General features: G+C 33.6%; 2 protein-coding genes across 9 annotated transcripts in view; one reads left to right on the forward strand and one right to left on the reverse strand.

Moving 5' to 3' along the window:
• Window positions 1–4897, reverse strand: part of LOC101898358 (tropomyosin-2) — a 28959-nt gene extending 24062 nt beyond the window's left edge. For 6 of the 8 annotated variants that reach the window (XM_059118059.1, XM_020035890.2, XM_005181027.4 and 3 more), the window contains exons 1-3: window positions 4738–4897; window positions 480–632; window positions 234–359 (exon numbers count right to left, since the gene is read on the reverse strand). In XM_059118059.1, the coding sequence (XP_058974042.1) occupies window positions 234–359; window positions 480–593 (240 nt within the window). In that variant the 5' untranslated portion in view covers window positions 594–632; window positions 4738–4897. Of the gene's footprint in view, window positions 1–233; window positions 360–479; window positions 633–1879; window positions 1910–4737 lie in introns of all 8 variants that reach the window. The other 2 variants (XM_011293201.3, XM_005181026.4) reach the window with 2 other exon arrangements.
• Window positions 4898–15119: 10222 nt separating this feature from the next.
• Window positions 15120–16513, forward strand: LOC101900368 (phosphomevalonate kinase). The gene is made up of 4 exons (XM_005181032.3): window positions 15120–15423; window positions 15501–15591; window positions 15647–15843; window positions 15902–16513. Exons 2-4 carry the CDS (start codon window positions 15509–15511, stop codon window positions 16174–16176), a joined length of 555 nt encoding a protein of 184 aa, XP_005181089.1. The 5' UTR covers window positions 15120–15423; window positions 15501–15508; the 3' UTR covers window positions 16177–16513.
• Window positions 16514–17362: the final 849 nt, after the last annotated feature.

A 17362-nucleotide genomic window follows, 5' to 3' on the forward strand; every position in this document is an offset into this window, starting at 1 on the left:
TTAACAATCGAAAGGTGCATTTTACGCTACGTTTACATTGAAGTTATTAAAACTATGTATATATTCTGATAGGAAAAACACACACAATATAAAATGAATCTTAAATTGCATATCAAGTTAGACGATTTTACGTCAAATCGAAATTGATTTCAATAATCATTCATTGTAACTTGATTCAAAATGCATGAACTTCAAACTTGAATTGCATTGAAACATAAAACAAATGGACTTACGTTTTGCAAAGCTTTGTTCTTTTCTTCCAATTTGCCGGTGACCAAAGTCAAGGCTTCTTGTGTTTGATCCAATTCGTTTTCAACAGTCTGGATCTTCTTTTGCAATTGGCGAGCTTCTTCTTCGGCCTAATGTGGAAACAATAAATTAAACACAAAAACTCATTAGAATCTGTCGGAAGATTTTTTTAAGGAAGCAATGAAACACAAATAAGACTTTTTTTTTTCTTTTAATGGAAGTCATCTTACCTTTTCGGCACGGAGGTTAGCATCGCGGGCTTGTTGTTCGCAAGTAGCAGCACGTTCCAAGGCCGCATCCTTGTCGATTTTCATTCCTTGCATCTTCTTCTTGATGGCATCCATGGTTGATGGTTTTTGTGTTTACGTTTACTCGAGAAGAAACTGCATTTAAAGTAAGAAGAAGAAAACATTAGAAATTGTAATAAAAACACTTGTTTTTGCAAAAATACGGGTAGCTATGATTGAAACAAAAAGTGAAATGTTCTGCAACAATTTCAATAGTTATATGATCAACACGTTATGGATATTACAACACCAAACGGGTTTAAATAAAATACAATTTTTAAATTGTTTAATTGATTGTTTGCACATAGGCGAATTTGTTGATGTTTTTATCTAAAATAGAGAGTAATATTGCGACATTTTAACAGTGTAAGCCATGTTTACATTAAAACCGCCTAGACCGCTTGAATAGTTCTTGTAAACGTAGCCTTAAAGGTGAGGATACATAAGCAGCTTGGCATAATGGCTAGACATATAAATGTCAAATTATAAAGGGGCACGACGGCAGAATTCGAATGCGAAGACTTCAAGCTGTTTATGTACTTACACCTTAACTTTTTTGAAGAAATACAAAACGTGTCTCGAACAACATATAATGATTTAATGTATTTGGCTTTTACTTCTTCTTCTTTTACTTGCTTCCCATCCTATTTTGTTGCTAAATGTCAAAACCTTCCGAAACGACTGGCTTACATATTCTGAATTTTCCCGCAGTTTGGATGGGCTAGACGTCAGATTAGACAATAAAGAAGCTATTATCATATAAAAGTAAAGGTGGGACTACATAAAGCGCTTATGTCGCTGGCTTAAGTTATCGGCTGTCTTCTTCGGAAATGAACAAAGGAGCCTAGGGCCAAAATCGAACTAAGTCAATCTAAAACTCCTTTTATCATCTACGAAGAAGCCAACCGATGACTTTAGCCAGCCAAATATGCCCTTCATGTATTTCCACCCTAATACTTGTCAATTTTTTGGCTTTCCTCAAAAGAAATTTCTCCAAGTGCATAACTTAAAAATGTGTTGTAATGAATTAACAGAATAAGAAGACGAAGAAAAAAACAAGAAACATATGGATTATCGATGTTATTTGTAAAAAACGTTGGTTTTGCTGGTTTCGTGGTGATTGAGACAAATAAAAAAATACAAAACATGAGACAAAAATGTGAATCAAGTCAATGGCATTTTTATTTTTTTTTTTTTTTGCATTTTGTGACTTCTTTTTGTTGTTGCTTTTGTAAATAATTTATTTGATTTCATGACAATCAGTTGTGTGAACAAGAAAGTGTTGATTCGACTTTTTCACATTTCAAGGGCTTTAACATGAACACCACAGAGTTATTACTCACTTCTATAGAAAATATAATCGCTGCGTCCCCCTACAAACCATTGGAACAAGGAGAGAAAAAAAGAAGAAAGAATAAATATGCTTTCTGTTTTCACAAACTCTGTTTAATTCAATGGAATAAATGATTCAAATGGAGTCGTGGGCTGGGGGTGAGGAAGTTGATCATTAAATGACACAAATACGTCAACACCTCACATTGGGAAACAACAAATAAAGGTACACAAAATTCTTGCGTTTTTTTTTTTTTTTTTTTTGGTGATGCGAGTTCGGGAGCCGTATTTCAATCATTACAGATTCCAATCACACACACACTCAATAGCTATTGGTGAAATGTGGGCATTTCGAAATTTGTATTTATAGGTCGCTGTGTTTTGATGGCCTGCAAATTTTATTTGCCGCTGAATGTGAGTGTGCCGAGAACGATTTTTACCCCAAAAATAAATTACAATTGGACTAGAATCTGACAACTAAAGATGTTCAAAGTCGAAATTGAATCTCTATTTTCGAAAAATAGAATATACGGGGACCTCTAACATGTAGATAATTGATGATAACTAATAGCGCATTTACATACAATAGCTCCTATAATTTGTTCACTGCATTTCCATGGTATTTCAGGTATAGCCGAAACAGTTAAAATCGCTGTGAGAACTCAAAATGTACGGAATATATGTACATATCAAATAAATTAAAAGTAGAGCTAAAAAAATAAAAGAGCAAAGCTCCACAATTTGTTTTGTTTTTACCATGTTACAGTAAAAAGGTAAGGTAGAGCTACCAGCTGATTACAATTTTTTTCTGAGTCTGAGACTTCTACCAATTTTGTGTATGTGTTTATTGTTTTGAAAAATAAAAACAAAATATTTTCGAAATCAATGATTGAAAAAAACGTAGATTGTTAGTCGCGCTTTGAAGATATTAACCTGTTTAGCCATGGAATTGAAAGGTTGGACATTCTGGAACATATTTTTGAAATAAAATCCAGGCACTTCATTCATCTTCCGCTTTATTTAAATCATTTTAAAAATGAGGAAAAGTTTGAAATAGATTAAAACAACTTGTTACATATAATTTTGAATAATTTTGACATAGCCTCTGAGCTGTATTTCTGTAGTTTTACGAAGCCGTTCTACCTCCTTATTGTACCAAGGTTTTACCAAATATTTAAATTTTTAAAATTTATAATCGGCAATTACGAACAAAGTAGATTTTTTCGCTTATATTCAGAAGCTTTAAACCAGGTGGGTAAAGTTCTTAATAAAGATAATACACCAATGATTGAAGCTGCTAGTAAATTTACAGATTGATAATATTGAGTTAAAAATTGCAAAGACGTGAATATCTTAACTTACAAGTTACCTTCAACTTGAAGTGCAAATTTAAAAGCTAGGAGTCTTTGAAAAGCAACCCCACTAATAACAATGACAATTCGAACTAACGGTTAATATAGTTTTGACGTTTTTGATTTTGTTTCTTTGGTCTAAAGCCAATGTATGAAATGCGTTCCAGTTTCGATTCATTATGATCCACATATTCATGTGTATATGGACCAGTTTAATGTGTGTGTGTGTGTGTGGATAAAGAACTTTGGAAAAATATATGTGCATATATTTTTAGAAATTTTATTTGAAAATATTTCGTTATCATATCCAAATGAAACATATACCCACGCACACACAGACATACACACACACACACACACATATAGATACATTTTGCTAAGACTGTATTTCGGGTCTCGAAAGCTTTTGCGATTCGGCCACCTCAATTCTCGGCACTATGAAAAACATTTTTTTTTGGGTGAGGGGAACAACTGTTTGTAGAGGCTAAAAATAGAATTTCACCAAGGCATTTATTTCAAGAGATTTGTATCAAAATTCACCGACACTTCCCGAAAGCTTTTCTGTGTAAAACGTATACACTAATACACTTGAAACTGATGTACACACACACACAAGCAAGGATTATTTTTATATTTTTAAATATTCTCAAATTGCGTAATTCTGTTGCTTTTGATCATTTTAATAAAAATGAAAAAAAAAAAAAACAAAATTAAACATTTCGAATAACATCTGTACATGTATGACTCGAAAGTGTGTTTAAAATATGTCAATTAACATTTTTGGTTTACTATTATTATGTATTAATAATATTATTTGAAGGCCCTTAGACGCTTATTTTTAAAGTTAGCTGTTTAGCTGTATGAGTGTGTGGTTCTTCTGAATGGCTCATAACAAATCTCAAAATGTTTTCTTGTAATTGTAAACTTTTTCAAACCCACAAAATTGTGGTTTCTGCACAGCAAACAGTCAGTCAGTCGTCATTCGCACGAATTTGGATCGAATTGTAATGTTGTTAACAATTTGAACAGCTAGAATATTTTGTTGGTTGATTTGCACATCACCAGAACTTAGTTTAGCCTCGTCAAATCTAGTTTAAGTTCTTTAACAGCGATAAACCACCAATGTACACAAAGCAGGTCATTTAAGTACCTGATAATTGTTCCATTATTGTTTTCATAGATCAGTTGTCAATCAATCGATCACAAATAACGGAATTTTTTGTCGAGCAAAGAAAGTCACTTAACAACACTGCACTAAAACCGTTAACTTGTCATGGCTCCTTGTTGGGGAGTTAACACTTGATTTGAAAACTAATGTTGCCACATTTCCAACAATTTAAAAAAAAAAACACAAAATATTCATTATCCTTTAACGGTTATTTGAAATTACATTGAAACTATTCTGTTTGTTTTTTTTTTTTCTGCTTGGCTGCTGATTGGTTAATTGAATGTAAAGCAAAAATTAGGAAAAGAAAATTCTTTTTTTTTGTTAATATTCCTCTATATTTTTTACTTACAATATAAAATACTAAATATCGGAGTTATCCGCGACTTGAACGGATTGTGATGTTCAACTAAAATTTGTGTGCAAACCGTTGAGTCAACTGGCTGCGATCTCAGCAGATAGACTCGGTTGGTATCGAATGCATATATGCGTATGTGTCAGGGTGTTTGTGCCAATTGGGTGGTATGGGTGAGTCTGTGTGCGTATGTGTTTGCCAAGTTTACTTTTTGTGTGGCAAAAGAAGAACAAAATATGATTTTTGTTGGACGTTTCTTCGTAGCTATTTGCGCATGTGTTGCTATGTGTGTTGTATGTGCTCCGCTAAGCAATTTATTTTGTAAAAACATTTAATCGTCATTGTGCTTTGTTGCTTGCTACACACGTTCTGTGTACAGAACAACGAAATACATCCATACATACATACAAACATTCATTCCACCATATGTATTAAGGCCAAATGGCCCAAAATGTTTGAAACAACAGCAGCAACAGTGCAATTGTTAACTCAAATCAATATAACACGGGCTGTGCCTAATATCAAGTCCACATATATCTGTCAGTCTGAATATAAACACACCAGTCCCGCCACTCAACCCACCCACTCGCTGTGGAATTGGGATGGAGGCATCATTCTTGCCACCATTTGTGCATCTTTACATTTCAATTTCTCTTTCGAAATGTTTATGGCCAGAACCACGTAATGTTTGAATTTCCAATTTTCTTTTGAAGGCCTTGATCTTTGCCTCTCCCTCTCTGATCTGTTTGCATCTCATCTTACCTGTAGTTCCTTATTTGTTAGTGTTGGTGATGCGCGCATTGGTATTGGTAATAATACTTGGAAATTTTTCACTCTCTCGGTCTCTTTAGTGTACAGGAAGTAAAGAAGAAGCTGCAGTGTTTTTCAAATCGTTTTCCCTTTATTTTTTCACATTTTTATTGTCCCTGTCTGCTCTCTCTCTCTTTCTGTCGTCTTGACTCTCTTTCTCTCTTCGATTAATGCAAATCCCTGTATTTTTATATATTTCGTATTCATGAAAAAGTATTTTGGAATATGTATGTATGTATGTTTGTTTGCATATACGTTTATACCTATACATGAACTACGTGAGTGTAAGAATTCAAAAACAAAATGCTATATTGCAAAATATCTATTATTTGTATTATATATACATATGTATTTTATTTTTTATACTCAATATTCTTATACACACATCTTCAAAAACATACTACACATATGAAGACATTATTATATATGTATATCAAAAGAATGTAAAAACAATGTCTTAAAAATTTGTATTTTTATATTTCTTCTACGTAAAAAGAAACAACAATAAATATATTATAAAAATTTAAAATAAAGTCTATTATCTCCATTAAAAATTATCAACATAAACATTTTAGCATTTTATAAATAATTGTAGAAATATTCTTCAACTTCTTCTCTCATTGTGATAATTCTTCTAGTTCTAGTTAAAATGCAATCAATGAATTTTTGTCAAATCTTAAAGAGTAATATTCTACAAAAAATTAAAGGTGAGAATACATAGAACGTTTTTAACTGGCCTAGAGGTGACAATACATAAAAGGCTTTTTGACTGGCTGAAATCATTGGCTTATAGGAACAACGAGTTTTAGGATAACTTAGTTCGATTTTGGCCCTAGGCTCCTTTGTTCTTTTTCGAAGATGGCAACCGATGACTTAAGCCAGTCAAAAGAACGTTTTATGTATTCTCGCTATTACGCTAGTAAGAAACTTGTTCTATGTTTTCTCACCTTAAGTCATCGACTGTCTTCTTCTTCGTTAAGTTGACTTAGTTCACTTTTGGCCCACAATTTACAGGGTGGATAAAAAAATTGCAACAAAATCAAACGACATAATTTTTACATTTTTTTTAATTTTATTAAATGAAATCAAAAAATAGCATCGGAAAAAGCATTAAATTTTAGAATATGTTTGGATTTGTTCAAATTAGTCATCTTTTGGCACGAATTATGGCCTTCAAACGGGCAATGAAACCGTCACATGCTGCCCGCGGTATTTTGCCTCATTCCCGGCGAGGCGCTTGCTTGAGGTGATCGACACTTTGGTATTTTTTGTTGCCAACCTTGTTTTCCAAAATACTTCAGACACAATAGTCCAACGGATTGGTATCCGGAGATATTGGTGGCCATTGTGTGCTGGAAATGAAGCGAGGAACCTCATTTAGTACCATTCATGGGTGACGCGTGCTGAGTGCCTTGGTGCTGAGTTTTGTTGGAATGTCAAAGGTCTGCGGCCAAAATGTTTGCGTGCCCAAAGCTTTAATACACCCTCCAGAATATTTTCGCGATAATGTTCGGCATTTATTCCGATGCCACGGCCGATTTATACGAGCGGAGAGCGTCCATCGGCTGTTATGGCGGCCAACACCATCACCATGGCCGGCGCTTGAGTTCTGGTGGCCAACAGGAGGTGCACATTTTCAGCTGACCTCTTTGGCAAGTAAACACCATATTTTGTTTGTTTACAAACTGTTGGACAACGAAGTGTACCAAATTCGGCAGTTCACAACTTTCGGCCAAGTGAAGCAACTCTTTAGCTCTTTTGAGTCTATTTCTTTCCGTTGCCGTGTAAGTTTTTGCACTTTTTGGAATTTCAATGGCTTTACCGCGAGCTCATTTTTCAATATTTGCCGAATGGAATATTGAGATATTTTCAGCTCACGAGCCATTTCAGCTCGTCGGCCACTGCGACGCGGGTTTCGATCAAGGCGCTTCTTTACTTTTCGAGCCATTTCTTTTTTTCGAACCCGCTCCGCTACCAGTATCACAGTAACGATCGATGGTACGAGACACAAAAGAACTCCTCGAAATACTCATGATAGATCCTGCAAAGTATATATATTCTGGATCAGCGTAAAATTGTAATCCGATTTAGCGTTGCCCGTCTGTCTATTTTAATTACGCTATCTTCCGAATGAATTGAGATAGAAGACTGACATTTTCAACACGTGCGTATTTTGCCAGTAGGCAGGTTAAGTTCGTAAATAGGTCATGTCGGTCCAAGTTTTCGCATAGCTCCCATATAACGGTACTTCCTTTTATTCGGTATTTTGATGATTTTAGCGACAATAATGGTAAAATTAAGAAAGTAAAGTTATTCCAAGTAAGCATACCCATCTCTTCATTTTCAGTAATTTACCTTGTCAAATTTCATCGCATAAAAACTAAGTTTCCATCTCTGATTTGTGTATTTACAATGGATTTGTAAATATATATTTTGACAATAAGATGTCGTCAAACGAATTTGTTTGCATGACTTTACCTTCTTGATTCTGCAATGACGACATTATTCACCGGATTCAAATTTCGTATTTGAAGATCTTAATGGGTTCTACAGAGTATGATCATAAATTACTTATGCAAGCCCATGTCTTAGTATAGCCCCCATATAACGTTTTTTATTTAAGCGGACTTTTTCGGAAATTTCTGATATTTTTCAAGTTCCTCCCAAATGTTGTTAAAAGTTCGAATCCGGCCGAACTTAGCTGTTTTTTTTCCTGTCCAATCACAATATGATGTAACATTATAATCGTTTGATTACATGAGGCTACCTCTTTGATAGTAGATATAAATAATTGAAACAAAGCACACACGTACAATAACTGTGGATATATTTTGAAATTAAAAGGGTACCAAGAAGAAAAAATGTATTCTAGTGGTTTCTGTACCCAATATTGTAAATGATTGTACCATAATTGATACGAAACTCGTAAAAAATCTGTATATTGATAAACCATCAGCAATGGTATTTATACGAATAAATCGATGAAAAAACCAAGTTGAAAAAATACATTAGACAATTCGTTCTTTTTCCAACCGCTAAAATTTGAACAGGTAACATATTATTATTGCTTTTGCAATATATTTTTCGAAAGGAAAAATGCATTTGTATCGAAATCCCCACAAATCACATTAGATTAAAAATAGTTCGGGAAAATCTCCCAGTTTCAATATATGCGAATATTTGGCACATCAGAAAATATCTATCTCTAATACAAATTGTACATTTCGTGAGAACATTTATTCGATTGACAAAAATGCACAGTGAGCAAAACAACGGTTGTTTTTAAATCTCTATATAAATATTAACATGCACAGATACACACACACATTCATTTTCAAATCTCCCGATGTGACGTCAAATGAATCCAACTAAAAATACAAAAATAAAATTGTTTATGTTTCATTGAAAATAAAAATAACTTTGGTCATCAATAACAAATACATAAGTTCTTCCATAGGAATCTACATATGTATGTCTATCTATCGTTGGATTACACGGTTCTTATGAAGAGACCACATGTTAACAACAAACGGGTGTGTGCGTATTTATGTACTAAATGACGTAGAAGGGTCCCATAACGCATCAAATAATTGCAATACTTTTAAAGATCGAAACGGACAAGTAGTGGGTTTCTCTAACTCTTTCTTCAGTTGACGACACAAATCGGTAACTTTTAAATGCAAAGTTTGTATTATGGTAGAAGAATACAGGTAGTCGCATCGACACAGCTGCTGGGACAATGAACTGTCAAACCGATTTTGAAATTTAAAATGTTGAATGAAAAAATATTAAAATTTGTAAAAATTCTTGAAAAATTCATATTATAACAACCTCTGCTTTGCGTGGTATAAAAAAAAAAAACAATTAAAAAACCACTTATTTTTCATAAAAAAATGTAAAAATTTTGACATATCAATGTTCCCAAGCGTTGATGCATCTACCTATATTCTTTACCATGGTTTGTATGCAAAAGTAAAATAAATACCTTATTCTCATCGCTTAGGTCGCTAGCCAAACTTTTAATACCCTCCACCTTAGGGTAAAGGAAACATTAGAAGAAATGTGGCAAAAACCATCAAAATACCGAATATCGGAGGGTACCGTTATATGGGGGCTATACCAAATCATGGACCTACACATGCAAGGTTTCGCCAACGAAGCTAGAACCCATTATGACCTACAAATACCAGTTTTCAGACAAATACGTGAAAAAAAATGTGGCAAAAATCATCAAATTACCGAATATCGGGAGGTACCGTTATATGGGGGCTATACCAAACCGTGGACCTATAATTACAATGACTCGCCATACGAACTGGGACCCATTATGATCTACAACTACCAAATTTTGAGAGAAATTCGTAAAAAATGTGTCAAAAATCATCAAAATACCGAATATTGGGAGGTACCGTTATATGGGGACTATACCAAAACGTGGACCTATACATACAATGTTTTGCCACACGAACTAGGACCCATTATGACTCACAAATACCAATTTTTAGACAAATCAGTGTAAAAATGTGGCAAAAACCATCAAAATACCGAATATCGGGAGGTACCGTTATATGGGAGCTATACCAAATCATGGACCCATACATGCAATGTTTCACCACCGGAGCTGGAAACCATTATGACCTACAAATACCAATTTTCATACAAATCCGTAAAAAATGTGGCATAAATCATCAAAATACCGAATATCGGGAGGTATCGTTATATGGGGACTATACCAGAACGTGGACCGATATATCATTTTCAATACCAACCATCCTAGACACAATACCAATTGCTCTGCTAAATTTTGGCGCTCTACGTCAAATAATGTGGGCTGTATCGTGATTTCAACAGACAGACGGACAGACAGACAGATGGACATCGTTAAATCGACTTAGAATTTTATGCTGATTATGAATATATATACTTTATGGGGTCTACGACGAATATTTAAGGATGTTACAAACGGAATGACAAAGTTAATATTTCAAGGTGGAGGGTATAAAAACTGCAACAAACTCAAACGCCATAATTTTTACATTTTTTTTTTTAATTTTATTGAATGAAAGCAACAAATATATAGAAATATATATGGAAATAGCATCAAATTTTAGAATAAGTTTAGTTTTGTTCGAATCATCTTTGGCACGACGCTGCCCGAGTGTTGCTCTGCGGTATTTTGGCCCATTCCCGGCGAAGCGCTTGCCTGAGGTGATCGACACTTTGGTATTTTTGTGCCAACCTTGCTTTCCAAAATACTTGACACAATAGTCCAACGGATTGGTATCCGGAGATTTTGGTGGCCCTTGTGCGCTGAAAATGAAGCGAGGATCCTCATTTTGTAACCATTCTTGGGTGGCGCGTGCTGAGTCCTGTTGGAATGTCCGACGTCTACGGCCAAAACGCTTGCGTGCCCATGGCTTTAATACACCCTCCAGAATATTTTCGCGACAATATTCGGCATTTATTCTGATGCCACGGTCGATTAATACGAGCGGAGAGCGACCATTGGCTGTTATAGCCCACACCATCACTATGGCCGGCGCTTGAGATCTGGTGGCCAACCGAAGGTGCACATTTTCAACTGACCTCTTTGGCAAGTAAACACGATCATTTTGTTTGTTTACAAACTTCTGGACAACGAATGTTTTCTCATCGGAGAAAACCAAATAAGTGTAAGTTCTTGCACTTTTTAGAATTTCAATGGCTTTAACCCGAGCTCATTTTTCAATATTTTTAGATTAGATTTTTATATGTTTTCTTATGCGACGTCATTCGGAGGTTATTATAATTCGCTTTTTCAACAATTTTTACAAATTTAAATAATTTTTCATTAAACATTTTACATTCCAAAATTGGTTTGACAGTTCATTGCCCCAGCAGCTGTGTCGATGCGTCTACCTATATTCTTCTACCATGGTCTCACCCGTATTGTCAAATATATTTTAATTGACATATATGAAAGTTAACTTATTTTATGGCAGAATTTACTTTTTTCCATAGTAGAATTGAGGATGTAAAATCATGGAATTACCAATTTTCAGAGATGAATACATTTAACTATTAAAATTAAAAAATAATGCATGTTATGTTCCCGAACTTTTTATAGGTTAAACTATGATAAATGTAACTTTTTTCTCAAAGTATACACGTCAAAACGATAGATCAATCATCGCTGTAAAAGACTCCTTTCTAAAAGACTTTGGTAAAATTGTTCTCTCTGAGAGAATTTCTTTATTATTTTTAATAGACACACAAAAACTTGTTAATTTAGGAACGATTGAAATTACTATGCAGTCCATATGGTTTGCATGAAAGTTTTATCTTACCCTTAAATGGCAGACATTTAGCGAACCTTTCTAGGTTCTCAGCATGAATTGAAAGATAGCTTTCTATTGTGAAAGATTGATGGTTTAGTTAAAATACCTTAAAGCGCACCATCATATTGGGTCTATAGCATATCATGGACGTATATTGGCAATTGTATAAACGCCAGGTTATGTATGTGTGTGATTGAAAAGAATATCACTTTTCCATCCCTTAACTGTCAAATTTTAAACATTCCCTTCAAAAAATTCAGTTTCTAATCGGCAAATTAAAGTTTCTTTAGTCCGTAATCCGACGGAGGAAGTTTAGGTATAAGGAATATGAATGGAGAAGAAGGGAATTAATTGAGACTAATGTAGCTTTTTCTTCGGCATTCTCCCCTGGAAACTAATTTTCTTTCTCTTTCTTTCCAAGTTATTTCCAATCTTGCATACCCACAGTGTATTTTTTTATTTTATATATACTACACAATTTCAATAATGAAAATAAGTGATGGCTTTCGTAAAATATTCTGTAATCGACATATATTGGATTTATTCTTTTTTAATCATTTTATGATTTGAAAAAAAAAGAAATAAATTTCTATTTTATAGAAATAACTGATAACATTAGTCTAGTATTCCTTGATAAACCTTGTAATCTTTTATTTTCATGCTTCAAAATTGGCGATGTATTTACCAAGTAATATAAGAATACGTGAAGCTCTGTGGGAACATAAATTACATTTTTGTTTAACTTATTTATATACATTTATACAACTTTTGTTTATATCTATTAAAGCGCAACAGAACATGGCACTGGGAACTATAATTCCAAACACTTTTTGAACATCTCATCATAGCCATATTTAATTATAGAAACTGTGTTAGATTATGTACAGCGAATATTTTGAATGAGAACTGTTTTCATAACAAAACACGCTGCCTAACATAAATACTCTAAGCGAATGGATATGTGTGCACATACACACAGAAGTATATATTGTGAGATTGAATATTTTTTATACCTATCAAAAAACAAACAAAAAAACAAGAAAGCACCATAACAATTCAAGTTTGTATTTTTTCATTTGTAGTTTTGTTCAATTTTCTAATATTTTATTTTTTATTTAATAAAAATGGCTATTGAACTTGTTCGAGAAAATGTTACCTTATTTGGCATTAATGCCTAACATGTCCATGTGCATTGGTGCAACGAACAAACTTGGTTTCACATGAACGGGAAATTGTCTCAAGTGTCACTTGACTACAGAATTAGTTTCGAGCCGGGAATATTGTTGAGTCATTACCGTGTTAATTCAGAAAAATGTACTATATTGATTAAAACAAGTATTCCCTTTATATCATACTACGGAGGGGATGTTAAAGGTGTAAGTACATAAGAAGCTTGAAGTCATGGCTAGGCATATTTTGTGACATTTCATAAAGGGATTACAGAGCCGCACTAAAATCCTGCCGTCATTTTCCATGATAATTTGACATTAATATGCCTATGCATGAATTTAAGCTTTTTATGTACTTGCACCTTTGTCATTCAGTTTGTAACTCCTCGAAATATGGGCGAATATTTTGCTGGCTTAAGTCATCGGCTGGCTTCTTCGCAGAGGAACAAAGGAGTTTTATGTTGACTTAGTTCGGAAATGGAAGAAGCCAGCCGATGACTTAAGCCAAACAAATAAGCGCTTTATGTATTCCCACCTTAACAATTGTGTTTATTGTTGCTATTTGCCCGTCCTTTTTTATTGATTATTAATAAAAAACATTTTTCGAGTTTTAGATCATCGTCGTCGAATGTAAATATTGCACTTAGTATAACATTTCATCTGTCGTCTGTGCACAAGACCCCAAAAGGAAGAAACAATTTTGGGCTCAAAAATGTATTACATTGAACATATCAATTGTGTGAACACTGCATTTTATGTTTAAACCACTTAATTGGTAGCATGGTAAAAGAATACAGGTAGTCGCGTCAAACCAATGAACTGTCAAGCCGATTTTGGAATTGAAAATGTTGAATGAAAAATTATTAAAATATGTAAAAATTGTTGAAAAATTCATATTATAACAACCTCTGATTTGCGTCGTATAAAAAAAATTAAAACCCACTTATTTTTCATTGAACATTTTAAAAATTTTGACATATCAATGTTCCCAAGCGTTGATGCATCTATATGAAACATGCATATCATAACAACCTCCGCTTAGCGTCGTATAGGAAAACATATAGAAATCTACTTCTTTTTGAAGAGATATTTTAAACTTTTTGACATATCAATGTCCCCAAGCTTGATTCATCTACCTGTATTCTTCTACCATGGTATGTTGTTATGATATCATCATGATAAAATTATATAGGTGGGCACATCAACACAGCTGCTGATACAATGAACTGTCGAAACATATTTGGAAATCTAAATTCTAAATGAAAAATTATTTAAATTGGTGAAATTTGTTGAAACCACACCTCTGAACGGCATCGTATAAGAAAATATTTTTAAATCCATTTATTTGTGACATATCAATGTTCGCGAGTGTTATTGTATCCATCATGGATATCATAACAATAGAAGTAAATCCACCTAGTGTCAATATTTTGAGTCTGACTTGTCCTATCTTTATACTTCTATGTCTCTGCTACTTTTTACTTTATTTACTTTTAACCAAAACACATTGTACAATGAAATCAAGGTTAATTATTTTTCAGGTAATACCAAGGCCTTTTAAAAAGGTCAGACAGGAGACGAATTTGGGCGAAATAAGTCTTGCTGTCATTCGAAAAAGAAGAAAATACTAAAATATGTTACAAAAAAATTTCAATTTCGATGCCGCGAACGAATTTTTTTTTTTCAAAAGATAAATACTCTTTGCATAATTTTTTAATAAAAAGTTGTCTCTTGAAAGCAAAAAGGGTACAAACAAATAACAATGCCGTTGTGAACATGGCATAATGTAGACCTACAGACATGGCAGAAGAATACAGGTAGATGCATCAACGCTTGGGAGCATTGATATGTCCAAAAAATTTAAATGTTTTTGCAAATATACGTATTTTTATATGTTTCCTTATACTACGTCAGTCGGAGGCTACTAAAATTCACGTTTTTCAAAAATTTTTACAAATTTAAATAATTTTTCATTCAACATTTTCAATTCCAAAGTTGGTTTGACAGTTCATTGTCCTAGCAGCTGTGTCGACGCTTCTACCTATATTCTTCTACCATGCCTACAGAAGTCTATTGGAAGAAAATCGACTTACGTATCCCTAGTAAGAGATTGGCTACTTTGGACATATATTGGATACGGTGGACCAGCTTGATCGTTTCCATCTTACGGTGTGAAGCTGCAACCTTTGTCCATTCATAATTGTCATAATTGTAGCTTACTTTCGCAAGTAAAGTTCAATAAGGTGCAAATAGTCGACTAAATATTGATCGGATGAATAGCTGTGGTTCATGAATTTCTACTAACTGAGGGTATATCGTCTTTTCACTTCTTCAGTGAAATTTGTCAATAAATTAATTCCAGGAATTAAAACTCGGGCAAAGTATCAGTAAGTATAAAAGGCTATTAATAAAGTAGGATATGCGAACCCAGGTGTTAAAAGTAATACTGAAATTTTACTTAAAGCTACAAATATGACAGAGATCAAACGCATTGTACTTGTAAGTGGCAAGAGAAAGTGTGGAAAAGATTTTATATCGGAACATTTGAAAAGAAGGTATGATAAAATTTATTATTGACTCGGAACATACTTGTGAAAGTTCTCATTCAAGACTAGGTGACCGGTGTCAAATTGTTAGAATATCGGAACCAATAAAATCGGAATGGGCAAGGAAAATGCAGCTCGACCTAGCGGAGTTGCTTAGTGATGGGCCATATAAAGAGAAATACAGAAAAGACATGATCGATTGGAGTGATGAAGTTCGAAAACAGGATTATGGATATTTCTGCAAGACAGCGATGGAGAAGGGTAAGGAACGAATTCGTTTAATATTTACTACGTCTTAATGAATAACTATGTGCTTTAGCCAAATCCGAAATTATCATTGTGAGTGATGTACGTAGAATGAATGACGTTCGTTACTTCCGAGAAACATATGGAGATAAAGTAGTTTGTTTGCGCCTCACATGTCCCGACCCGGTAAGAATTCAAAGAGGATTTGTGTATACAGCGGGTATAGACGACATTGAATCTGAATGTGGCCTAGATAATTATAACAAATGGGATTTAGTTTTAGAAAATAACAATGCTTTGAACTTTGATCATCTAATTGACATAATAATACAAACATTTGCATTATAATATTTTGGTACAGACAAATTCTATACATTTGTAAAATTTGTTCTGTTTGAAGTTCTTTATATCTACATAAAATGCATTACCCAATAGGTTACTTTTGGTTTTTTTTTATTAAATTTTGAGAAAAGAATAGAATTGTAAATTGTATCAGAAACCCCCATTAGTTAAAATTGTTAGTTACTGTGGTTCACGCGTACACTTTACCATGGCCTCAGCTTTATTATTGCAAAATGTATACAAAATCAAATGTTTCTCTGACTACTTAAAGAAAAATTATTTAGCATAACAATATTTATAAGATATAAAAATAGTGTAAATAAAACTAAAATACATCTCTCAATCTCTTCTCAATATCTATTTATTAATACGTCTAAAAGCATTTTTCGATATATTTCAAAACATGTCCAATCTGCCTAGTTGGTTTCTAAATATTTCCGGACAATTTTCTTCATGGGGCTAATACTACAATTTCTATTTGGGAAAAGCAAAAATGCCAAAATTCTCGGCTTCAAAATAGTCAAGCTTGTTCCCATTATAACGTACAAAATCATAATTAGCACTTCCCACACGATTTAGTTTCACATAGGCGTTTATCATACTACATGACTTATAAATATGAACAACGGCTGCAAACAATTTAAGTACACCTAATTATGATCCTAACAATGGCCTTCGGCTTAGAAATATTTGTTTGAATGATCTTTTGTGCGCAATATCTAGAATTATGTCAAATGCAGCAGGTTTTGATAACATATTATTAAGATTCTTTATATTTATTTATCCTTTCATATCACATTCTACACTAGCCCAATACTATTCTTGTGACTGAATCTTTACCCTCGGAATGGGGTTGCCGCTGAGAATAATGATAGGGATGGTTTGACTTTAGACCCATTTCCTTTCACTTCTTTCGTTTGTGCCCGTTTAAAATTCTTATGTAATAATAATTCCGGAAACATCATGGAACAACATCTTTGGTGCTAAATCTTATGGATACTATACGATTTTCAATGAACCCTACACGTTACTGATAATATTCGACTTGAGTAAAGCTGTTAAAACAATGTATCATTATGTTATTTGAAAAAGTTGTATCATTTATTTGTGTTCTCGTGCTTGCCCAGTGTGCTAAATGACCGCTCTTAGTTTGTGGTTTCTTGTGACCGTAGATTTATTTCCACAAAACTCC

This window comes from Musca domestica, unplaced genomic scaffold (genome assembly GCF_030504385.1).
Source record: "Musca domestica strain aabys unplaced genomic scaffold, Musca_domestica.polishedcontigs.V.1.1 12, whole genome shotgun sequence".
Taxonomy (NCBI): domain Eukaryota; kingdom Metazoa; phylum Arthropoda; class Insecta; order Diptera; family Muscidae; genus Musca; species Musca domestica.